The 25,636-nt window shown below is 42.6% G+C and overlaps 1 protein-coding gene across 1 annotated transcript in view; it reads right to left on the minus strand.

Annotated features, from left to right (window-relative positions):
• Positions 1-17,060: 17,060 nt before the first annotated feature.
• C1QTNF7 (C1q and TNF related 7) overlaps positions 17,061-25,636 on the minus strand; it is an 88,658-nt gene continuing 80,082 nt past the window's right edge. The window contains exons 2-3 of the mRNA XM_069744725.1: positions 23,130-23,375; positions 17,061-17,928 (exon numbers count right to left, since the gene is read on the minus strand). Coding sequence (XP_069600826.1) covers positions 17,303-17,928; positions 23,130-23,370 — 867 coding nt within the window. The 5' untranslated portion in view covers positions 23,371-23,375 and the 3' untranslated portion in view covers positions 17,061-17,302. The remainder of the gene's footprint in view (positions 17,929-23,129; positions 23,376-25,636) is intronic.

Below are 25,636 nucleotides of genomic sequence, written 5' to 3' on the forward strand. Positions count from 1 at the left end.
TTGGCACTGTGAGCAGGTGCCAGGTCGTGCTGAAAAATGAAATCTTCATCTCCATAAAGCATTTCAGCCGATGGAAGCATGAAGTGCTCCAAAATCTCCTGATAGCTAGCTGCATTGACCCTGCCCTTGATGAAACACAGTGGACCAACACCAGCAGCTGACATGGCACCCCACACCATCACTGACTGTGGGTACTTGACACTGGACTTCAGGCATTTTGGCATTTCCTTCTCCCCAGTCTTCCTCCAGACTCTGGCACCTTGATTTCCGAATGACATGCAAAATTTGCTTTCATCAGAAAAAAGTACTTGGGACCACTTAGCAACAGTCCAGTGCTGCTTCTCTGTAGCTCAAAAGTGGCTTTACCTGGGGAATGCGGCACCTGTAGCCCATTTCCTGCACACGCCTGTGCACGGTGGCTCTGGATGTTTCCACACCAGACTCAGTCCACTGCTTCCTCAGGTTCCCCAAGGTCTGGAATCGGTCCTTCTCCACAATCTTCCTCAGGGTCCGGTCTCCTCTTCTCGTTGTACAGCGTTTTCTGCCACATTGTTTCCTTCCAACAGACTTACCATTGAGGTGCCTTGATACAGCACTCTGGGAACAGCCTATTTGTTGAGAAATTTCTTTCTGGGTCTTACCCTCTTGCTTGAGGGTGTCAATGATGGCCTTCTTGACATCTGTCAGGTCGCTAGTCTTACCCATGATGGGGGTTTTGAGTAATGAACCAGGCAGGGAGTTTATAAAAGCCTCAGGTATCTTTTGCATGTGTTTAGAGTTAATTAGTTGATTCAGAAGATTAGGGTAATAGGTCGTTTAGAGAACCTTTTCTTGATATGCTAATTTATTGAGACAGGTTTTTTGGGTTATCAGGAGTTGTATGCCAAAATCATCAGTATTAAAACAATAAAAGACCTGACAAATTTCAGTTGGTGGATAATGAATCTATAATATATGAAAATTTAATTGTAATCATTACATTATGGTAAATAATGAAATTTAACACTATATGCTAATTTTTTGAGAAGGACCTGTAGTAGAAATAGGAGGAAACCAATATGGCTAAATAGAGCTGTAAGGGGCGCAATAAGTGACAAAAAGAAAGCATTTAGAGAATTAAAGGAAGTAGGTAGTGATGAGGCATTAAATAAATACAAAAAATTAAATAAATTCTGTAAAAAGCAAATCAAGGCAGCAAAGGTTGAGACAGAGAGACTCATTGCCAGAGAGAGTAAAAATAATCCTAAAATATTCTTTAACTACATAAATAGTAAGAAACTAAAAAATGATAGTGTTGGCCCCCTTAAAAATAGTCTGGGTGAAATGGAGGATGAGGATGAGGAAAAAGCCAATATGCTAAATGACTTTTTTTCATCAGTATTTACACAAGAAAATCCCATGGCAGACAAAATGACTAGTGATAAAAATTCCCAATTAAATGTCACCGGCTTAACCCAGCAGGAAGTGTGGCAGCGTCTAAAAATCACTAAAATTGAAAAATCTCCGGGCCAGGATGGGATACACCCTCGAGTACTGCAGGAATTAAGTACAGTCATCGATAGACCATTATTTTTAATCTTTAGAGACTCCATAATAACAGGGTCTGTGCCACAGGACTGGCGTATAGCAAATGTGGTGCCAATATTCAAAAAGGGGACAAAAACTGAAGTGGAAATTATCGGCCAGTAAGCTTAACCTCTACTGTGGGTAAAATCCTGGAGGGAATTCTAAGGGATGCTATATTGGAGTATCTGAAAAGGAATAACCTCATGACCCAGTATCAGCACGGGTTTACTAGGGACCGTTCATGTCAGACTAATTTGATCAGTTTCTATGAAGAGGTAAGTTCCGGATTGGACCAAGGTAACCCAGTGGACGTTGTGTATATGGACTTTTCAAAAGCTTTTGATACAGTGCCACACAAAAGGTTGATACATAAAATGAGAATAATGGGGAAAGGGGAAAATATGTGCAAGTGGGTTGAGAGCTGGCTCAGGGATAGGAAACAAAGGGTGGTTATTAATGGAGCACACTCGGACTGGGTAGCGGTTAGCAGTGGGGTACCACAGGGGTCAGTATTGGGCCCTCTTCTTTTTAACATATTTATTAATGACCTTGCAGGGGGCATTCAGAGTAGAATTTCAATATTTGCAGATGACACTAAACTCTGCAGGGTAATCAATACAGAAGAGGACAATTTTATATTACAGGATGATTTATGTAAACTAGAAGCTTGGGCTGATAAATGGCAAATGAGCTTTATTGGGGATAAATGTAAGATCATGCACTTGGGTAGAAGTAATAAGATGTATAATTATGTGCTTAATTCTAAAACTCTGGGCAAAACCGTCAATGAAAAAGACCTGGGTGTATGGGTGGATGACAAACTCATATTCAGTGGCCAGTGTCAGGCAGCTGCTACAAAGGCAAATAAAATAATGGGATGCATTAAAAGAGACATAGATGCTCATGAGGAGAATATAATTTTACCTCTATACAAGTCACTAGTTCAACCACACTTAGAATACTGTGTACAATTCTGGTCTCCAGTGTATAAGAAAGACATAGCTGAACTGGAGCGGGTGCAGAGAAGAGCGACCAAGGTTATTAGAGGACTGGGGGTCTGCAATACCAAGATAGGGTATTACACTTGGGGCTATTTAGTTTGGAAAAACGAAGACTAAGGGGTGATCTTATTTTAATGTATAAATATTTGAGGGGACAGTACAAAGACCTTTCTGATGATCTTTTAAATCATAGACCTGAAACAGGGACAAGGGGGCATCCTCTGTGTTTGGAGGAAAAAAGGTTTAAGCATAATAACAGACGCGGATTCTTTACTGTAAGAGCAGTGAGACTATGGAACTCTCTGCCGTATGATGTTGTAATGAGTGATTCATTACTTAAATTTAAGAGGGGACTGGATACCTTTCTGGAAAAGTATAATGTTACAGGGTATATACACTAGATCCCTTGATAGGGCGTTGATCCAGGGAACTAGTCTGATTGCCGTATGTGGAGTCGGGAAGGAATTTTTTTCCCTAATGTGGAGCTTACTGTTTGCCACATGGGTTTTTTTTTGCCTTCCTCTGAATCAACATGTTAGGGCATGTTAGGTTAGGCTATGGGTTGAACTAGATGGACTTATAGTCTTCCTTCAACCTTAATAACTACAGTATGTAATAACTGTGTAACTATCTGTCATTTATATATTTAAACAGTTTCTCCTTGCTGATAGTTTCCATTTAAAATAGTGTGAGCAACTAGGTCCCGCTTCTTAAGCTGCCAACGTGTTTTGAGAAATATTTTATGAGACAAGTTGGAATCTAAAATGTCAACATTTTTACTTAGCAAATATACAAAGTTGATCAAAGATAAGAACTAGAAAGGGTAATTAACTTTTAACGAGACATTTTATAAGCAAACTTTAGATAGTTTGTAAATCTGAAAGCAATTAAAGACATTTTAAAATGCCGGGCAATAAGAGAGTCATGTTTGTCGATAGGTCTGGTATTCTTACGGATTCTGATACTTTTATACTTGTTTTGTACTTTTCAATGCTTACTTGTATTATATTTTTCCCAGTTTTGCCAGTAATTATCTAACATGCCACATGTCTTGGCATATTGGATTTTATAGAATATTCTTAGACTTATAAATTAATCCATAGATTTAATTTCCTATTATTTTATTTACATATCTGACATTATCTTACACTTTGACCCATAAAATGCTGTGAGGCTTAATTTGTATTACCCACAACTTAAAACTAGAGTTTAAATATCCCTGTTACTGTTCATATTCCTGTCCTATTAATTGATTCTAATTCATTTGACAATGTCATGATTTCTCGCACATCATTCTGGTCTACAAAGCCACGTAACCTGACAACCTAGCACACGGGTTGAGAGACCACCCCAAAAAAATAATATAATGATATTAGAAAATTTAGGCTAAATTCACATTGACTTTTTTGCAGTGGTGCCCATCTTTTCACAGGGGCATAGGAACATAGTGAATTAATTTCTGACACTCCTGCTTCCAAATAACAAAAAAACTAAAAACTGTCACTTCCAAATCAGAAAACTGGTGTGACTACTTTTCTCACATTGGACATAATTTCTGTCTGATGAATGACTTTTGAAAGTTGAGAGTCTTCTATCAAGTCTATTTTCCGCCTTATAAAATTTATAAAGTCTAACATAGTTCTACCCCCAGTGTAAAAACAAATATTTCTTAAACACTGAATTAAAAAAAATGTTTATTTTACATAAATGTTATTATTTTTTTATTATTAAGTGCATGAATTAAACACCGGATATATATTGAACATGTTCAAGATCTTTAGCATTTTCTTGGCTGGTGTGATTCCCCACAGCGTAATGTACAGATGTTCTGCTCCTTTAATGTGGTTGTGAACACTTCTTGGATCCTGGGAAATCTTAATACTCTTTTATGAGGCTTGATCCAACAACCACGGAGTGCTGTGATCCAGGAATGCTGTCAGACATGTCGGTCCTTCATATTTTACATGCTACAGCTCTTAGTTGAGATGGTTTAATGCAGGATTCAGTTTTGTTCTTTGGAGACTTTTAATCTTTTGTTAGTTAAAAATTGTTCTATTAATCTGGGCGGTGGCTCCACAACACTTTCTGGACAAATATAGTGACTTTCTTCCTCTAAACAAATATTGATACATTAGGGGGCAATATCTTTGCTTTGTTTGGCTTAAAATCATTTTTGCAATTGGATTGTATTAAAAATGTTGAATCTTTGCTTTCTACAGCCTCTATGTATCACTGTAAATACCAGACTGCAGAATCAGTAAGCTGAATTGAACAGTAAGCTCCTCCTAATGGTAGTGCTGTAACTCTCATGTCTTCTCTTGAACTCCTCTAGGCTGATTTGTGACCACAACAAAGTTGACCAGAACTTTGATGTGGTCATAAGGCTTATGAACATTGTGTAACAATCAACTAACTAACAGTTTAATTGTTAAAGGGGTTTCCAGGCTGAGAAAAGAAGGTTACAGTTACTCTATCTGACTGCAACCTGCAAAATTGTGAAGTGTGGTGTGGACATTGCCATGATTCCCCTAAATGCATGTATGCCATTGACATGCTTCCTGTCACATGAATACAAGACTCTCGTCTGCTAAGTGTTCTATCATGGCACATCATCATGGTTCTGCAGCCTGTGGTCGCATAAAATGACCACTAAATTCTATTTTCAGCCCAGAAAACCCCTTTTTGCAGTCTGCAATGTACATTGATACACAGACTTTGTAGACGCAAAATGGCTTGAAATTAACTTGAAATTGGTTGAAAAATTGGCTTAAAGTAGACACAACACTGGTTGTAAAGGGAATCTGTTGGTAGGATGAAGCCTCTACAGTGGGGAATATAAGTATTTAATACACTGTCGATTTTGCAAGTTTTTTAAACCTACAAAGAATGGAGAGGTCTAAAATAGAGGCTCCAGTGAACATCAAGGCAGCTGCTTAGTCACACCCGTCCAGCATAAGTCCGGTCTGTGGCACACTGGGTCCACAAACCACGTGTGCCACCTGCCTGTGTGCCACCAAATATTAAGTTCTGTTTTTATATTGTATCAAATACTTATTACATGCAATACCATGCAAATTAATTATGGAAAAAGCATACAAACTAATTTTATGGATTTTTTTAAAGATTCTGCCTCTAACAGTTGAAGTGTACCTACGATAAAAATTGCAGACCTCTCCATTCTTTCTAGGTGAGAAAACTTGCAAAATTGGTAGTGTATGAAATACTTATATTCCCCACTCTATGGCCGGCCCACAGATCTTAACATTTTGCTTTCAATTTTGACCCCAAAACTCAATCTGTTAAATGTACTGTACTGTTTACACTAGACTTGGACTTAGATCACACAACAACTGCGCAAAGTTATTGAATGATTCATTTGATAAATCTATTACGCGTCTCCGTTTAGTAGGGTTTACATATTTTACATTCCAAATCTAGATCCAGTTAGTTGGAAGCCTTTGCTTATTTTAATCTCCCAGGGAAACTATCCAAAATATATTTGGCATAATTAAAAAAAAAAAGTAAAAAGTAAAATTAACTCCTGCCAATGTACTTTCTTTGGAAAGTTAGTAAATGAGCTTTATGAACATTCTCCTTCTAAAATCTTGAAATATTAAAACATTATTTTTAAAAGTTATAAAACACATAAAATACCTCAGAAAATGTGGGACTTCCAATGCATGTAAAATAAAATAAAATTACAATACTAAATAACACATAAAATAACTAAAGATAAATTAAAACAATCTATCAGTCTCCGTGGTTACAGACTACAAGAAAACCCATTGTAGTCTGATCCTGTTGTCTTCGGATACTCCTTTCTTTACTCATCCCTACTTGATCATCTACAAGCCGTAGGATCAGGATGGAAGAGGAGAAAACATGGCTTCAATGTGAGATCATATTAGACCAAACCGTATTTCAGATAAGCCATGCCCCATTTCAAAGAGGCCAAGGTGCAAAAAAGTGTCTAAAACACTTAATAAATGTGGTGCAGTTAATGAAATACTTTTTGGGGCATAAGTTAATTTGCTAGAATTCTGGTTGATTTATCTTGATAAATTTCACCCAGTTCTGCAAATACCTTGTACTGGTGATTTGCACTGAAAAAGACATGCTTTCACCAGACGCTATAGAATAATGTATATTAAACAAAAAAGGACCCTTATTCAATAAAACCGGTGTTTTCCATGTCAGTGTTAATGAAAAAAGTGCCAGTGTACGATAAGTATATTAAAGGGAATTTGTCAATAGAGTCATGCTGTGAAAACAGGGGAAAAATATACTTTGAAGATCATTGGAGACCATAGCTGGAAACTAATAGTTCACTGCCCTACACCGACTTCTCCCAGCACTGGTAGAAATGATTGAAAGTTCTCTCCTGATATATACACATGGGAGAAACCTGTCAATCACCTGCAGCAGTGCAGTGAGAATGTGGCCAGAAATAGGGTCAGGCTGGTCTTGTCTCTCACTGTAGTCCCCAGTCGGCTCCGTAAACTATGCTGCAGTTGTTCAGCCAAACTCTGAATTTTGCTGCCTGTGGTTTAAGCAGCATGAATCAACAGACAGGTTTCACTTTAAGAAGCGGGAGCCTATTTAATTACTTTAATATAATTTATTTGGAATAGGTGCAGAAAGAAAATGTTTACTTGTATTACAATCTTGCTTTCTATGGGAATGATAGATATGGGAAGAAAAGGCAGGTTGCATGGTACCAAGTAAAGTTTGCAATACCCTCCTTCTAATATCACAATTAGAAGATAAAGCCTAGTTTAAAAGCATATTGTTAGGACTGGCGTAACACATCAAATAATGATATTAGAGAATATGGGGTGCGTTCGCAGTTCGGGGTCCACCGTGCAGAGATCACACCTGCTGCTGAGTAATGGCAGATGGACGCTTGCTCACACGTGGGTTAGACCTCACCCAGTTTGAATGGAAGCGAACTCTGTTGCTTCACAGAGTCGCCGTAAATACGCTGCGCCCTGTTAACAGTCACAGGGTGCAGCTGAAAGACACTAGTGAGATCCCTATGAATCACCTCCACTAAACTGGTGATTGGACCCGCTCTGACCCTCGGTGGCTTTTGAGCCCGCGCCTGAGGATGCCCTGAGTCAGATGCTGAGTCCAAGTGGGAATTCCCACCCTACACTGACCGGCTGTCTGGAAAGTGCACTGATTGCGCACGGTGCCGTACAGGCGGGCACTGCGAATAGATGTGTGCTAAGTGTGCAGGTAGCACTGTCGGGCGCTAGGTAGCTTCCACCATTCGCGAGCAGTCATCAACACTAAGAATGGGAATCATTAAGGAGCTTTCATCCATCGACAGACATTCATCTACACACACACGCTATCAAGTTTATACTAGCGTATGGCCGAGTGGACATGCAAAACTAGTAGAAGTAGCGCTCCAGGACCTTCCAGATGGTCCAATAGGAGCCGCAACAGGACCTGAGCATGTGACCCCCGACCTCCAATGGGAGGTCGTCCCGTGGGCATGCTCAGTATGGGAAAAGCTGGACTTAATCCCAGAAACGCCTGCTTGCTGCTGATCAGTGCTGGCTACAAAGGCAGAGCCTGGAAAGGCAGCAGTAACCAAGCGCACAGTATCAGCTTTAGCCAGACGCTGGTAACTACGTCTCTGCTGAGCAGGTTCCACTGCGGCTGGAGGAGAATGGGAGACTGCAGTAGACATGGTTTGAGATTCCCCCTGTGCAGCAGCGCGAACGCAACACACATATCCTCAAAGATTTAAAAGTTCTAATGAGTGTCAGTGCAGCGCCCCAGAGTCCTGGTCGTTGCAGTAATGTCGCTCTGCCACTAAGGGGAGTGATGTTATGTCTGATTGCACTGAAGGAGTTCACCTGACCAGGTATCACAGTCACACATTACACTTCACACTCCGGCCACCAAGGGGAGCAAAAGGCACTATGTATTAGGCCACTCCTCACACTTTGGTAAAACTGGGGGTTGGATAGGAAGTTAGAGAGAACGCAGCCTGGGAGAGCTCCAGGAAGGACCTGTCAGGGGTGAGTTTTTGGCAGGTACCTAGCAGAAAGGACAGAACGTACGGAGCCGCGCCTGCACTACCTTGCAGCGGCATCCTAAGGAAGGACACGAAGCGAAGGATATTGTGGAGAAGTGAGAAACGAAATCGCAGCACAAGGAGATATCCAGTAGGAGTCGGGCCCCGTGATCGGCAACATCCTACTGAGGCGCGTAGCCGGTGGCCGGAACGCCGAGGAAGTAACAGACTTCAAGCATTACTTCAAACAGCGGCAGGACAGTTGATTTTAGGTTGGCTGTCTACCTAACATCACCTAAGCAGACATAGGGGGCAAAGTTGGAGAGGGGCGTCTCTAGGGTCCCAGAATAGCTCCGAGCCTTCCCGTCAAACATGTGCGTCCTATCCAGACAATAAACTTGGGGGACGGAGAGAAAGAGTAAGAACAGATACGAAAGTTGTGAGGACTATCCCAAATGCTCAGCAGGGAAGAACTACAACACACAGGCGCTAGTTGGTAGGCACTGATTTCCACCTGCAAAGGGAACTCTGGATGTGCCTTCGGACCGGCCGGACTCAGCCAGCCCTGTTAACTGTGCTCTGGATTGCAGATCCTGAAGTCTTCAGTAAAAGGTAAAGAGACTGCAACCTTGTGTCCTCGTTATTAACTGCGCCTCACACCATCACCACCTACACTACTGGGAAGCCGTGGGAACACACTTCACCTGTGGGAAGGTATTCCATCTACCTGCCATTCCATTACCCCAGCGGACCCCAAGCAGCGTCGGTCACCCTGACCGAATACCACAGGTGGCGTCACGAACCCTTGACAAACTTTCATCACCCCTTTTATTGGACGCCCCTTAGCAGGGTCACGGACCGGGTCCAGCCACCGTGACAACCCCAGCACCGAGACAGAGGACCGGTACCGAGTAACCCGCGGCCCTGCGTCTGGGGGCGCTCCATCCATGTCAGAGCAATAGTGTTACCCAACTGGTTTCACCTTGATGGCTTCATCAGGGGAAGCAAAGGTGGAAACAGATTTACAACTTTGGTCAGCATATGGTTTTATAGAAGGATGTGGTGGGAAAAGAGACAATAGATAGAAGTGCCAAATACAGAGGAGAGGAGGACGTTTGAAGTGTTGATGAACTTTCTATGAGGAGTGGTGATACTTTGAAAAAGTTTTGGTAATGTGCTTACAAAAATTTTGGATTGCTACTGCATTTTCTCTGAGTTCAGGTTTGTTTTATAGTGTGATTACACTGTATATGTCTAGTTAGGCTGGTGACACAGCTCATATAACAGGGTAGAGAAAGTAAGAAACATTTGTAAATGTGAGATTAGTACAGGAAGAAAAAAAAATATTTTGTTTTGCCCAATAGCTAAGTTCCAAAACCAGATCTTGTCTATTTCCTCAAATTCACTAACAGAGGCATGCATTGACTTCATGGCAATAATGTAAAATCTGTGAGGCTGTGTTCACGCACAGTTTTTGAATCGGTTAAAAAAACATGAGTTTTTCAAGTGTAAACTGCTTCAGAACATGCTCTTTTTTTGAAGAGTTGATGAACGAAAAAATGTTAGATGATTTTTTCCTAGACCCTTTTTCAGCATTTTGACAGTGCCTAGTTTGGAGCTTTTTCCATCGCGATCTTCTGCAAAGAAGTGACATGCACTTTTCTTTCCACCAGTAATTTTTCAAAATATCTTACAAAAATAAAACTCAAAAACCTCCTCATGTGAACAGTAAAGTGGACTTTCTATATAAATGAAAAGGAAGAGTTTTCCAAGCATTTTTGAAGCTGTTTTGAGGAGAATTTTTAAGAGGATACACTTCATGCAAACAACATTTCACGGCCCACCTCTTACACGTATGCCATTTATAATACCTTGTATCAATGATATGAAGACACTGAACACAGATTGTCTGTATGGATATATGTCCATCTAAAATTACACTCATAGTTTCATTTGTATGTAGCTCAAGTCCAATAATACTTACGGTACATTGTGTGCTATATTGTTTTTTTTTTGTTTAGTTATTTATAGTTGTCTGTTTAAAAAAAAAAAAGTCTTCCTGGCAGGGGTGGATTAAGGGTAGCCAGGGCCCCGGGCTGTTCACACACTGTGGGCCCCCCCGGTCATGTGACGGGGGTCATGTGACGGGGGTCATGTGACGGGGGTCATGTGACGGGGGTCATGTGACGGGGGTCATGTGACGGGGGTCATGATATACCCGAACCAGATTATTCCAGAAAAATGGCCGGGCCCTACTCTACTGTAACCTATTCAATATTTGTTAAAATCTGCAATACAATTTAGGTATATCTTGACCAATAATATCACATACAAGGAACAAATACCACCGCACCGTGACCAGACCACAAATTACAACCACAGTGATCGAATAATATCACATACAAGGAACAAATACCACCGCACCATGTCAAGACCACATATTACCACTTGGTGACCAAATAGCACATACAAGGGACAAATACCACAACACCATTTCCAGACCACATATTACCACCACATAGTGACTGAATACTACAATACTGACAGTAATAAAAAAAAAAACACAATACTATGACCATAAGTGCCAGTATTCACAGGAGATCTGTACTTAGTATGCAGTGTCTGTGTAGAGGTAATACAGTGATCACTGGTGACATTGTACACAGGACCTCTGTATATAGTATACAGTGTATAGTGTCAGTGTATAGGTAACACTGAATCACTAGTGACGTCTCTAGGTGAAGTCCTTCATCTTTCATCTAGCACAGACCGCCATCATTTCTTCCAGCCAGGACTCGTTTCTGCAGGAAATAACACAGTTATCTCGAGCTCCGCTTGTAGAACACATTACCTAATTTTTCACAACTTCTACATTACACCACATGAAGAGAAAAAGGCGATATAGTGTCACTCTGCACAGTAACAGGACCGCCCCCCCATTTAAAACAGTATACTCAAAAAATAAAATAAATACATCACTGCAGTAACAATATCCCTTAATTAGCCCCTATGGTAATACTATTCCCCACCCCATGTATCTCATTCCTCGCTCCAGCCATATGTTCTCCCATCCTGCACTCATGAGTATCCATCCTGCCCCATATGATCTCCCCATCCTGCCCCATCTGTCTCCATCGTATCCATCCTGCCCCATGATCCAATCCTGCCCCATGTCTTTCATTCTACCCCGTGTCTCCAATCATGCCCCGTGTCTACATTCTGCCCATGCCTCCAGTCCTGCCCCCAGTGTGTCCAGCAATCTGCCCCAGTGTGTCCAGCATATTACCCCCACTGTCTCCAGCAATCTGCCCCACTGTCTCCAGCAATCTGCCCCACTGTCTCCAGCAATCTGCCCCACTGTCTCCAGCAATCTGCCCCACTGTTTCCAGCATTGCCCCCCAGTGTGTCCTCCAGCATTGCCCGCCAGTGTGTCCTCCAGCATTGCCCGCCAGTGTGTCCTCCAGCAAACTGCCCCACTGTCTCCAGCATTGCCCCCCAGTGTGTCCTCCAGCATTGCCCCCCAGTGTGTCCTCCAGCAATCTGCCCCACTGTCTCCAGCATTGCCCCATTGTCTCCAGCATTGCCCCACTGTCCCCAGCATTGCCCCACTGTCCCCAGCATTGCCCCACTGTCCCCAGCATTGCCCCACTGTCTCCAGCAATCTGCCCCACTGTCTCCAGCAATCTGCCCCACTGTCTCCAGCAATCTGCCCCCCAGTGTGTCCTCCAATCTGCCCCAGTGTCTCCAGCATTTCCCCCCAGTGTGTCCTCCAACATTGCCCCCCAGTGTGTCCTCCAGCAATCTGCCCCACTGTCTCCAGCATTGCCCCCCAGTGTGTCCTCCAGCAATCTGCCCCACTGTCTCCAGCATTGCCCCACTGTCTCCAGCAATCTGCCCCACTGTCTCCAGCAATCTGCCCCACTGTCTCCAGCAATCTGCCCCACTGTCTCCAGCAATCTGCCCCACTGTCTCCAGCAATCTACCCACTGTCTCCAGCAATCTGCCCCACTGTCTCCAGCAATCTGCCCCACTGTCTCAAGCATTGCCCCCAGTGTGTCCTCCAGCAATCTGCCCCCAGTATTTCCAGCATTGCCCCAGTGTGTCCTCCAGCATTGCCCCCAGTGTGGCCTCCAATCTGCCCCAGTGTGTCCAGCATTGCCCCCCAGTGTGTCCTCCAGCATTGCCCCCCAGTGTGTCCTCCAGCATTGCCCCCCAGTGTGTCCTCCAACCTGCCCCAGTGTCTCCAGCATTGCCCCCCAGTGTGTCCTCCCTCCAGCATTGTCCCCCAGTGTGTCCACCGTTTAACTGATCAAAAAAAAAAACAGTCTCCTCACCTGTCCGCGCTCCCGGCGGCGAGCTCCCTTCAGCAGCGCACACTCGCCGGCGACTGACAATGACGTCAGACGCCGGCGACGTGTGCGCTGCGGCCGACTTCAGCTGCCAGCCTCCAATTGGCTGGCGGCTGTTGTTGTTAACTATTGACGTGCGGGCGCGCGCCCGCACATCAATAGGAAACCGCCGCAGCGCCGGAAAGGGCCCGGTGAGCAGATGAGAAGGGGCCCAAAGCGGGCCCCCTCTCTCTGCCCACCGGGTCCGGGGGCACATAAACGCCACCCGGCGGGCAGTCACAGACGATTATCAGAGGGTTAATCTGTGCGGTAGCCCAGGGCCCCCCCAGACCACTGGGCCCTGGGCTACCGCCCATATTGACCCTCTGATAATCCGCCCCTGCTTCCTGGGGTAAATTTTCAATATTAAATGTTAGCAAATTGCTTAGAAGTTTGTCCGGTCTAAAATAAAAAGCTTTCTGTGACCGGAGACTTGTGAATCCTGTGTCAAGACTCTGTTGTCGGGTGTCCCAAGACAAGGGGCTCCTTCCCTGTCCCTAACACTAAGGGCACCCTAGCTCACCGAGTTCCCTGGATAACTTATGATGGTGAAGATTCTGGGGCCATGTACCTTGCCTTAGCTCCTGAATCTGTCCTCAGTCTGTGCCCTTCCTCCACCCAGGGAAGAGGGGAGTAGCAGTGTACCATAATACATCAACCAGACTAATAAGGTATTATGAACAGGGATACAGGGAAATACCAATCATACAAATATACTCACATAAACAACAGAGGTAAACACGGGGGAGTGGAGGATGGAGGAAAACCAACGTAGGAGAAGAAAGGGAATCATCACACAAGCAAAACCTAGCAACAGTCACAGATAAATCCACGAAACGCCTTCTCCAACAACCACCAACAACATCCAGCCATGCAGCATAAGCTAACTCTGACAATGAGTGCTAGCCAGTACCCAGTTTATATAGGAGATGGGAGTGGCTAACAGTGCACAGCTGAGAGCCTTAATGCAGAAAAGCTTCAAGGAGCTCTCAACTGAGCAAATTACCCCCTGCACTGCTAAAAGAAATTTACAGCTTTTAATATGAAGGTGAAATACTTCTAATCAGTGCAGGAGTAGGAGAAATCAGATGCTGCCATTCTCTGGCTCTTCTCTGTCGTGGTAAACCCATGACATCCTCCCAGTTCACACTGTATGCGCTGTGAGGATTTGCAGTTGTCTGCCCTTGGAATGGTGGTCAAGTATGAAATATGCACACTCCTGGGCAGCATCCAACCATAGGCATGGCCTTGCCCAATACAAGTGTACAGAGCGATGCCTCACCCACTAGACATGTTCTGCCTGGCAGTATGCTTATCGCATACTTGACCACTGTTCCCGGGGCAGACAACAGCGAATCCTCGCAGCGCACAGTGCATGCACTGGGAGGATTCACAAGTCTCCGATCACACACAGTGACTGCAGACTTTCATTTTAGACTGGAGAATCCCTTTAATTCTCACAAATCTGGCAGTTTCCTGTACAGGATTGGTTTTACCAGTGTGCAATGTGTATGGTTGCCTCCTGGATACATTATATGTCATTAAAGGAAGGGAGCACTACTTACCCTGGTGGGCAGAGAACAAGCAACTTGCTTCTTTAAATCCACAGTTTGTGTCAAAAGCTATCCAAAAATTTTGGAGACTGTTATATAGACAACTGTCTGGCAGTGTTCTTTGGGCTCCTTGCAGCAATGTTATTTAAAGAGAACCCGTTAGCGCGATTTTTGTAATATACAGTAAAGGCATTCTGTAATGATGCTGTAATGCTGGTTACATTGGTTGCTTTGTGAAGAAATCCTCTTTGTTGTTCTTCTTTAATCACCATTTGAAGTTTTCTATGAATTAGTTTACGGTGCACATGGGTGGGACAGGGCTCTGTGTCTTCTCCTCCCTCTCTGTGATTATCTGGCCCCTCCACCTACCTCCGGTCTATGAATGATTTGCCTCCTCTATTTGAAATGTCAGTAGTGACCTGTCTTTCAATTGCTAGAGGCACAGGAGGGGCCGAGGAATCACAGCCAGGGAGGAGAAGACCCAGTGCAAAGTCCGGCCTCTGTGCACGGAAATCTAATTAGTAGAAAGCTTCAAATGGTGTTTAAAGAAGAACAGCAAAGCAAATTATTTACCAAAGGAATCAAAGTAATCAATATTAGAGCCATGTTTTTACTTTACATTACAATATAATGCTGACGACAAGTTCTCTTGGACTGACGGGTTCTCTTTAAGTGCTGTATGACCTATGGACTGACAGGTTATCTTTAAGCGCTGTATGACCTATGGACTGACAGGTTCTCTTTAAGCGCTGTATGCCCTATGGACTGACAGGTTTTCTTTAAGTACTATATGACCTATGGACTGACAGGTTCTCTTTAAGCACTGTATGCCCTATGGACTGACAGGTTCTCTTTAAGCACTGTGTGCCCTATGGACTGACAGGTGTTCTTTAAGCGCTGTATGCCCTATGGACTGACAGGTTCTCTTTAAGCGCTGTATGCCCTATGGACTGACAGGTTCTCTTTAAGCACTGCATAACTTATGGACTGACAGGTTCTCTTTAAGCACTGCATAACTTATGGACTGACAGGTTCTCTTTAAGCACTGTATGAAATATGGACTGACAGGTTCATTTTAAGCACAGTATGACCTATGGACTGACAGGTTCTCTTTAAGCGCTGTTTGACCTATGGACTGACAGGTTCTCTTTAAGCGCTGCATGACCTATGGACTGACAGGTTCTCTTTAAGCACTGTATGACCTATGGACTGACAGGTTCTCTTTAGGCGCTGCATGACCTATGGACTGACAGGTTCTTTTTAAGCACAGTATGACCTATGGACTGACAGGTTCTCTTTAAGCACAGTATGACCTATGGACTGACAGGTTCTCTTTAAGCACAGTATGACCTATGGACTGACAGGTTCTCTTTAAGCGCTGTTTGACCTATGGACTGACAGGTTCTCTTTAAGCGCTGTTTGACCTATGGACTGACAGGTTCTCTTTAAGCACAGTATGACCTATGGACTGACAGGTTCTCTTTAAGCACTGTATGACCTATGGACTGACAGGTTCTCTTTAAGCACAGTATGAGATATGGACTGACAGGTTCTCTTTAAGCACTGTATGACCTATGGACTGACAGGTTCTCTTTAAGCACTGTATGACCTATGGACTGACAGGTTCTCTTTAAGCACTGTATGACCTATGGACTGACAGGTTCACTTTAAGCGCTGTATGACCTATGGACTGACAGGTTCACTTTAAGCACTGTATGACCTAATGACCAATGGGTTGTCTTTAAGAACTGCATAGGCACCAATAAACTATGTCCAGGACCATTTGGCAAGTCAAGATAGACCGCAATGATAAATAGCAGAAAACCAAATGTGGAGGTGTTGTGCAGTTGCATGATTTTCCTCACTGATATCAATAAGAATTAAAAATATTTTCCAGGCTTTAACCATGAGCACATGCAATATGGAAATTCATGTGGACACGTGACCTTTCGCTAGCAACGGCAATACGGAGGAAAAATGCTAGTATGCACACCGCACAGAGAGTGACTGGAGACATTTGTCCCAAGCAGGACAACCTTTAGTAAGTAAAGTTTGGCTTCTTCCCTGACCCCTTTAGGCTTTAATGGAGAGGGCCATGCACCAATCTATGTGTTTGGCCTCATCCTGTATTTCCCTTTCCCCCAGATTTCCTTGACTTGTCACATGGGATAATGTCTTGAGGAAAATCCCTTTGAATTGAGATTATTTGGAAAAAAATATTTTTTTTTGTTTGAATTAACATTTTGAAGTTCATTATTAATTATGCATTTACTTTATTTGTTAGCATGTTATGCACTAGTCTACAAGGGTTCCTAAATAAGAAATCCATCATAGGTCTCAAAATGCCCAGGGTGGAGTTGACTGACTGATGCTATCCTTAGGTCAGGTTATCAATTTCCAACCATGAATGAGAACTCTGCAGTACCTAGAATAATCATTACTAGACCCAACTAATTGAATATTGAAGGTATATCCTTAGGGTAGGCTATCAGCATTACAAAGTTGAAAATTCCTCCAAATGGATTTTCAGTTTATTTTTTAAATTATTTTAATATTTAATACATTCTTTGCTTTGTGTCCACTTTGTAAAGTTGGACAATGCCTTTTTCGAAATAACATTAGAACACGGTATACAAGATGACTATAAGGGCCACAAAAGTTGTCCAAACTTCTTATGACTGGTTCTTGACCTAAAATCCTCAGACATGTCAAGAAGTTGTTAGAACATACATTCTATAAGACTTATATAATAACTGGAGCCATGGATCAATAATCATCAGATAAAGCATTTAGATAATCAGTATCTGCATATAAAAGAAATCCAGAAAACAAACTGTCTGCCCAACTGGGATCTGAGAACAGACCATTTTGATCTGTATAGAATATCTCCAGCCAGACTTCATCTTCTGGCTTTAGGTAGAGAAGTGTTGAACCTGAGGCAACATCATGATTTCCTGTGTTGGCATCAAATGTCTTGATTTTGTATTCTCCGTTGTGTACCAGGCTGATGGCCAAGTGCTTGTCTGCGAGAGTGATGTCATAGGAGAAATAATAAATCCCGGGAATAGCGCAAATAAACTTCCCAGTGGATGGGTTGTAGTGTTCTCCTTCATTAAAGAGAATTTTGTTAAATAGGATTGGAAGTCTTTCCTGAGGGTAACTGGTAGTGATCCCAACTGAGAAAGCAGATCTGAGAATTATATCCCCACACCGGCACTCTCCTGGTTCTCCTGGATCTCCTCTTGTCCCTTTGTCACCTCTAGGTCCAAATGGTCCATCAGGACCAATCTCTCCTTTGTCTCCAGATGGTCCAATTGGTCCCTTTTTGCCAGTTTCTCCCTGATCTCCTCTTCCACCAATGGGTCCAAGTGGACCTGTTTTTCCTCGCAAACCTTTAAATAAAATGTTGATACTGTTAACTAGACATATACTGAAAATATATAGAATAAAAAACATTTCTCTAGTGCATAAGGCTATGTTTGGTGTAGAAATTTCTGCACCATTTCGGCATCTCTTGGCAAGAAAAATACAGTGGCAAAAGCAAGGGTTTTTATTTGCGATTTTGGTGCAGATTTTTCCTCACTCGTTAGCATGGGTGAAATCTGCAGCAAAAACGCTGAAAGAATCAATATGAAATCTGAAAGTCACAAATAAGCAACGTGTGCATAGCACTTCAAGATTCTCATTCACTTTGCTGTCATCGGGAAACCCATCAGGTTTTGTGACAAATGTGCACTCAAAAATACAGCAAAAATGAAACATGTGCACACAGTCTAAGGCCCTCTTCACACGTCCGTTTTTTGGGTCCGTAGGTGGTCCGTTTTTTAAAGACAGCAAATACGGACACACGCACATCCATTGTACTAAATGGTTGTGCACATGTCAGGTTTTTCATATGGACTGTGTGTCCATGTGAAAAACCCGCAGACATGTCCTTTTTTGTGCAGCATGGACAAAATGCGTGCCACACATGTGCACACAGATGACATCCGTGTGACACGTACCGGTACCTGAGAAAAAGCAGTACAGTTCACGCTGATCCCAGGCACCGAGTGCTAAAGGCAGATCTCATCATTGTCGCCTGGTGTCCCTGAGATCAGCGCTACCTGATGACAATGATGGGAGTTGCATTCAGCACCTGCTCTGTACATCATATGTAAAATGAAGAATTACATTAAAAAATAGCGTGGGCTTCCGCGTAATTAACCTTCACTGGTTAGTTTACAGGGAAATACAGAAAAGAAATGACTTAGTGTTCCCCTATAAATTCAAACCAGCAAGGGCTAAACAGACAGCTGTGGGTTTATATTAATAGCCTGGGAAGGGGTTGGAGATATTGCCCCCTCCCATGCTGCAAGCATCAGCCCACAGCCGCCCCAGAAATAGAGCATCCATAAGATGTCCCAAATCTAGTGCTTACCCTCGCTTTTCCTACTTGCCCTGTGGCGGTGGCAGGTGGGGTATTAGGGTTCGGGTTGATGTCAGCTTTGTATTGTCTGCTGACATCAAGCCCAGGAGTTAGTAATGGAGAGACGTCTACAAGACGCCCACATTACTAACCCCATAGTAAGTTTAGAAATAAACACACAGCAAGAATACAATTCTTTATATGAAATAATTACTCCCCAACCCTCTTTTTCCCATTTATTACTGAAAAATGAAAATAATAAAAAACTTATAGCTCACTTGCCCAAGAGAAGATAATCCATTTCTGCTACATATGGAAAATTCTCACGGTGCTAGCGGTGACATCATGAAAGTTACCCCAGTTCATAGGCCGATCACAGTGAACTGAACATGGGAACCACAACTTCAGTGACCGGCGGTAACCTCTATGAGGTTAACCCTCATCACTCATGGATTATTTTGTCATCGGACAGGTAAGAAATCTACTTCTTTATTATTTTCATTTTTTCAGTAATGAATGGGAAAAAGAGGGTCAGGGAATATTTATTTAAAATAAAGGATTGCATTCTTGTAGACACCTCTTCATTACTAACCCCTGGGCTTGATGTCAGTTGACAATAAAACCTGACATCAACCCCAACCCTTTTACCCCACTTGCGTCCACCACAGAGCAAGTGGGAAAAGCGAGGCCAAGGGCCAGATTTGGCACATCTTTGGATGCGCCATTTCTGGGGTGGCTGAGGGCTGATGTTGGTATCCTGGGAGGGGGACAATATCCCTTACCAGGCTATTAATATCAACCCACAGCTGTCTTTTTAGCCTTTGCTGGCTTAAATTTGTAGGAGTACCCTACATAATTTTTTTTCTGGGGTCCCCCCTGTAAACTAACCTATAAAGGCTAAGCAAACAGCTGTGAGCTGTTATTAATAGCCTGGGAAGCTTTTGGGATATTGTGCCCTTTCCTAAATTAGTAACATCAGCATCCAGCTGTGGGCTTTCCCTCTGTTGGTTATAAAAATTACACGGGAGCCCGCGCATATTTTCATTATTGCATTCTTAATTTTACAGACGACGTATACAGAGGGCGCTCAATACAACTCTCATCATTGTCGCCAGGTCGCGTTGATCTCCGGGACACCAGGCAACAACGATGAGAGATGCCTTCAGCACCCGGTGCCTGGGAATAGCTAACTATACTGCTTTTCCCAGGCGCCGGTACGTGTCACATGGAAACACGGACACCACACGGATGTGACACATAGACAGCAAATGGATACACGGATATAACACGAATGTCACATATGTACATACAGATGGCACATGGACATTTGCTCATAAGCTGGCTATACCAAGGAAAGGCCCTAATCAATATTGCATTTTTGCCTTTTTTTAATCTAGTTGATGGTGTTTTTTCCTGTTTTTAATTTGTGCCTCATTCTTCTATTTTCTATGTGTTTCCATTTTTTTATTTGGGGTTTTCAGATGTTTTTGGCTGATTCATCAATTGAGACTTTTTTGACAGTAGCAAAATGTTTTTACAGATGTACTCTAGTCTCCCCCTGGAGTGACTTTATGCACATCTGGATTCTTTTTCCCTCAAATTTGGTGACATGTAAAGAGCAACATGTGACTTTTTACTGTAAAGAAAGTGCAAAAGAGGTAGACGGAAAAAAATAAAGAGCATTTTTAATTTTGCTCAAACAATATGAATCACATGCACCATTTTGAAGAACTTGACAAAAAAGAAAAGTGATTAAACACCCGCTCCTATAAATTAAGAATTGGGCTCAAAATGTCAAAATTGGTCATGTAAGTGGAAACACGTTGGAGATATTCAGGGGCGAAGGATAGGGCACATTGGATTTCTACACCGGTGGAGTACCAGTGGTTTTCCATTATACCAATTGGATCTAGTAGTTTCATAATCTGCTTTATACAGTTAGGGCCAGAAATATTTGGACAGTGACACAATTTTCGCGAGTTGGGCTCTGCATGCCACCACATTGGATTTGAAATGAAACCTCTACAACAGAATTCAAGTGCAGATTGTAACGTTTAATTTGAAGGGTTGAACAAAAATATCTGATAGAAAATGTAGGAATTGTACACATTTCTTTACAAACACTCCACATTTTAGGAGGTCAAAAGTAATTGGACAAATAAACATAACCCAAATAAAATATTTTTATTTTCAATATTTTGTTGCAAATCCTTTGGAGGCAATCACTGCCTTAAGTCTGGAACCCATGGACATCACCAAACGCTGGGTTTCCTCCTTCTTAATGCTTTGCCAGGCCTTTACAGCCGCAGCCTTCAGGTCTTGCTTGTTTGTGGGTCTTTCCGTCTTAAGTCTGGATTTGAGCAAGTGAAATGCATGCTCAATTGGGTTTAGATCTGGAGATTGACTTGGCCATTGCAGAATGTTCCACTTTTTGGCACTCATGAACTCCTGGGTAGCTTTGGCTGTATGCTTGGGGTCATTGTCCATCTGTACTATGAAGCGCCGTCCAATCAACTTTGCAGCATTTGGCTGAATCTGGGCTGAAAGTATATCCCGGTACACTTCAGAATTCATCCGGCTACTCTTGTCTGCTCTTATGTCATCAATAAACACAAGTGACCCAGTGCCATTGAAAGCCATGCATGCCCATGCCATCACGTTGCCTCCACCATGTTTTACAGAGGATGTGGTGTGCCTTGGATCATGTGCCATTCCCTTTCTTCTCCAAACTTTTTTCTTCCCATCATTCTGGTACAGGTTGATCTTTGTCTCATCTGTCCATAGAATACTTTTCCAGAACTGAGCTGGCTTCTTGAGGTGTTTTTCTGCAAATTTAACTCTGGCCTGTCTATTTTTGGTATTGATGAATGGTTTGCATCTAGATGTGAACCCTTTGTATTTACTGTCATGGAGTCTTCTCTTTACTGTTGACTTAGAGACAGATACACCTACTTCACTGAGAGTGTTCTGGACTTCAGTTGATGTTGTGAACGGGTTCTTCTTCACCAAATTAAGTATGCGGCGATCATCCACCACTGTTGTCATCCGTGGACGCCCAGGCCTTTTTGAGTTCCCAAGCTCACCAGTCAATTCCTTTTTTCTCAGAATGTACCCAACTGTTGATTTTGCTACTCCAAGCATGTCTGCTATCTCTCTGATGGATTTTTTCTTTTTTTCAGCCTCAGGATGTTCTGCTTCACCTCAATTGAGAGTTCCTTTGACCGCATGTTGTCTGCTCACAGCAACAGCTTCCAAATGCAAAACCACACACCTGGAATCCACCCCTGACCTTTTAACTACTTCATTGATTACAGGTTAACGAGGGAGACGCCTTCAGAGTTAATTGCAGCCCTTAGAGTCCATTGTCCAATTACTTTTGGTCCCTTGAAAAAGATGACGCTATGCATTACAGAGCTATGATTCCTAAACCCTTTCTCCGATTTGGATGTGGAAACTATCATATTGCAGCTGGGAGTGTGCACTTTCAGCCCATATTATATATATAATTGTATTTCTGAACATGTTTTTGTAAATAGCTAAAATAACAAAACTTGTGTCACTGTCCAAATATTTCTGGCCCTAACTGTATATCAGTCTGAGTCAGGGGTGTCAAACTGCATTCCTCGAGGGCTGCAAACAGGTCATGTTTTCAGGATTTCCTTGTACTGCACAGGTGATAATTTAATCACCAACTCATTATTTGTGTAGGTGATTAAATTATCACCTGTGCAGTACAAGGAAATCCTGAAAACATGACCTGTTTGCAGCCCTCGAGGAATGTAGTTTGACACCCCTGGTCTGAGTTACAAACAATACGGTACATTTCATCACATTGGTGAGATATGGCCTTGATCTCATGAAGCTATGAGCCTCCATGATGGAAACCATACAGAAGCCTTTTGTATTCGTCAGAGCTGTGCTTTCTTGATCAATACAAGGTTTATGAAATGTAGGAAAACAAAAATAAAACCTAGGAGAAAGCAAAACATACTCTAACATTTACTGTACTGTACTTCTAAGAACATCTCGAACTTCATAGAAACCGACTCATGATGATTTTGCTTCTATGTAACGTACAGAGTTTACGGTAGACATATTGATAGTGAATATCAATAATACTACAGGGTCACATATAGGAATAATAATAGGTAACGATGGGCAGATGGATGCAGTTGGGTTTATTACCTGCTGTGCCCTTCTCTCCCTTTTCACCCTTTCTTCCATCTCTCCCATCTCTTCCAGGAAGGCCAATGCGTCCATGTGGCCCAACTAATCCATTTGCTCCAGGGTTTCCTGGGGGTCCGGGCAATCCTGGGATGCTACAGACGTACCGTATATTCTGGTTTTCTCCCTTAAGTCTATTACTTGCTGGCTGTCCACTGACACATAGTGCAAAACTTGTAGCGTATAGCAAAACAATCATCATCGACCCTGCAAGGAAAGAAAATAACGTTCAGAATGGAAATATTCCTAAATAAGACCCCAACAATTATATAAAATCATCACACACACAGGCGATTTCATGCATTGTTATACTATTTGCTATCTTATTTATCGCTGGGATCATACAGAGTCTTCAAGATTCATGTTCCCAAGTTATTTTTGTTTTGCACAATGAACACCGTAAACAAGAAACCCAACAAACAATGGTGGAATTGCATTGCTTTCGACATTTCGCCCCACTTGGATTTTTTTTCCTGTTTTCTGTACATATGAGAACATGAATGGTGTCTTTCTAAGCTTCAACTTGTAGTGCAAAAAACAAGCCCTCATCCACCAATGTCGACAAAAGGGGTGAAATAATCAAAAGGACAACAATAAAGATTCATCCTGTTGAAGAGAGGTTGCGGGGTTTTGATAAGAATGATACCTATAAAAAATTATTGTGAAAATAGTGATAATTGCTGACAAGAGCATAACTTTAAGGGAAGTCGAGGTTGCCGTCACAGTTGGACACTTAGGGTCTGATAAAGCATTAAATGGTTTAACAAACATTACATGTTGGAAACAAATATATGAAACTTTGTAGTATGTCTTATTAGTGAAATATACTACTCTTTTCTACACTTATGAGCCTCTTCTTCTTCTCGATTCCCCTGAAAACTGTTTATTCATTATAAAATCTGCTAAAATCTGTCTTGTTCAAGGTGGTCTGCCAGCTCACTGAGGGATCAGATTACAGCTGTCTACTGAAGTCTAAAGGCCCCTTCACATTAAGCGACGCTGCAGCGATACCGACAACGATCCGGATCGCTGCAGCGTCGCTGTTTGGTCGCTGGAGAGCTGTCACACAGACAGCTCTCCAGCGACCAACGATGCCGGTAACCAGGGTAAACATCGGGTAACTAAGCGCAGGGCCGCGCTTAGTAACCCGATGTTTACCCTGGTTACCATGCTAAAAGTAAAAAAAAACAAACAGTACATACTTACCTACCGCTGTCTGTCCTCCAGCGCTGCGCTCTGCTTCTCTGCTCTCCTCCTGTACTGTCTGGGAGCCGGAAAGCAGAGCGGTGACGTCACCGCTCTGCTTTCCGGCTCACAGACAGTACAGGAGGAGTGCAGAGCGCAGCGCTGGAGGACAGACGGCTGTAGGTAAGTATGTACTGTTTGTTTTTTTTTACTTTTAGCATGGTAACCAGGGTAAACATCGGGTTACTAAGTGCGGCCCTGCGCTTAGTTACCCGATGTTTACCCTGGTTACCAGTGAAGACATCGCTGGATCGGTGTCACACACGCCGATCCAGCGATGTCTCCAGGGAGTCCAGCGACGAAATAAAGTTCTGGACTTTATTCAGCGACCAACGATCTCCCAGCAGGGGCCTGATCGTTGGTCGCTGTCACACATAACGATTTCATTAACGATATCGTTGCTACGTCACAAATAGCAACGATATCGTTAACAATATCGTTATGTGTGAAGGTACCTTAAGGAAAAGGAAGGAGGAGGAGAGAGCGACACAAGACAGATAGTGCTTCCAGGAAGTGTTAATTTCACCATAGTGTAACTTGAATCCACAGCTAAACTGCTCAGCAATGCTGCATAATTTATATCCCTGTACTGTGACATCACTGTGTTTATTATCCCTGTACTGTGCATTTTCAAGGGTTACAGTATATAAAATGCCGAGGATCTATCATATTTATTGTCATGTACTGTAGATAATGAAATTCTGCTCAGAACAATAAGTTGAGCAACTTATTAATGTTTTCAACAGACTTCAATCTCTTTGTGAGGTCCAGACTTCATCATGTTCTTGCTGATTAAACCCTAGGAGAACAATCTTGAGGAGCCCTACACCAGACCTTTACATGTTATAACTCAGAGGTGATAAAATCTGTTCCTCTCCTTCTTGCCCATTTAGAACCTAATATTAGACTTATGGCTAGATGCTAAACCATCACCATAAATGAGTTTTGCTATGAATATTCTATTTCCCACACAATGAGATTATGTAATGTCTCCATGAGATCCTTGGGTGTATTCCAGCAATATAATTCGCCATCTGTGTTACGAGTAATCTGAGATAGTAGAGCATGTGAATGTTGTACGTAATGAGGACCAGTGAGGCAATGTTACTAATCTCTACATTCTTTGAACCTACATTAGAATATCCTTCAAGGCGAATATCACTTCCACTCTAAGTCTGGTTCACCAAAGGGTAGTGTAAGACTCATGCTGGTGTGGTAGATGG

The sequence above is a fragment of the Ranitomeya imitator genome, chromosome 1 (assembly GCF_032444005.1).
Source record: "Ranitomeya imitator isolate aRanImi1 chromosome 1, aRanImi1.pri, whole genome shotgun sequence".
NCBI lineage: Eukaryota > Metazoa > Chordata > Amphibia > Anura > Dendrobatidae > Ranitomeya > Ranitomeya imitator.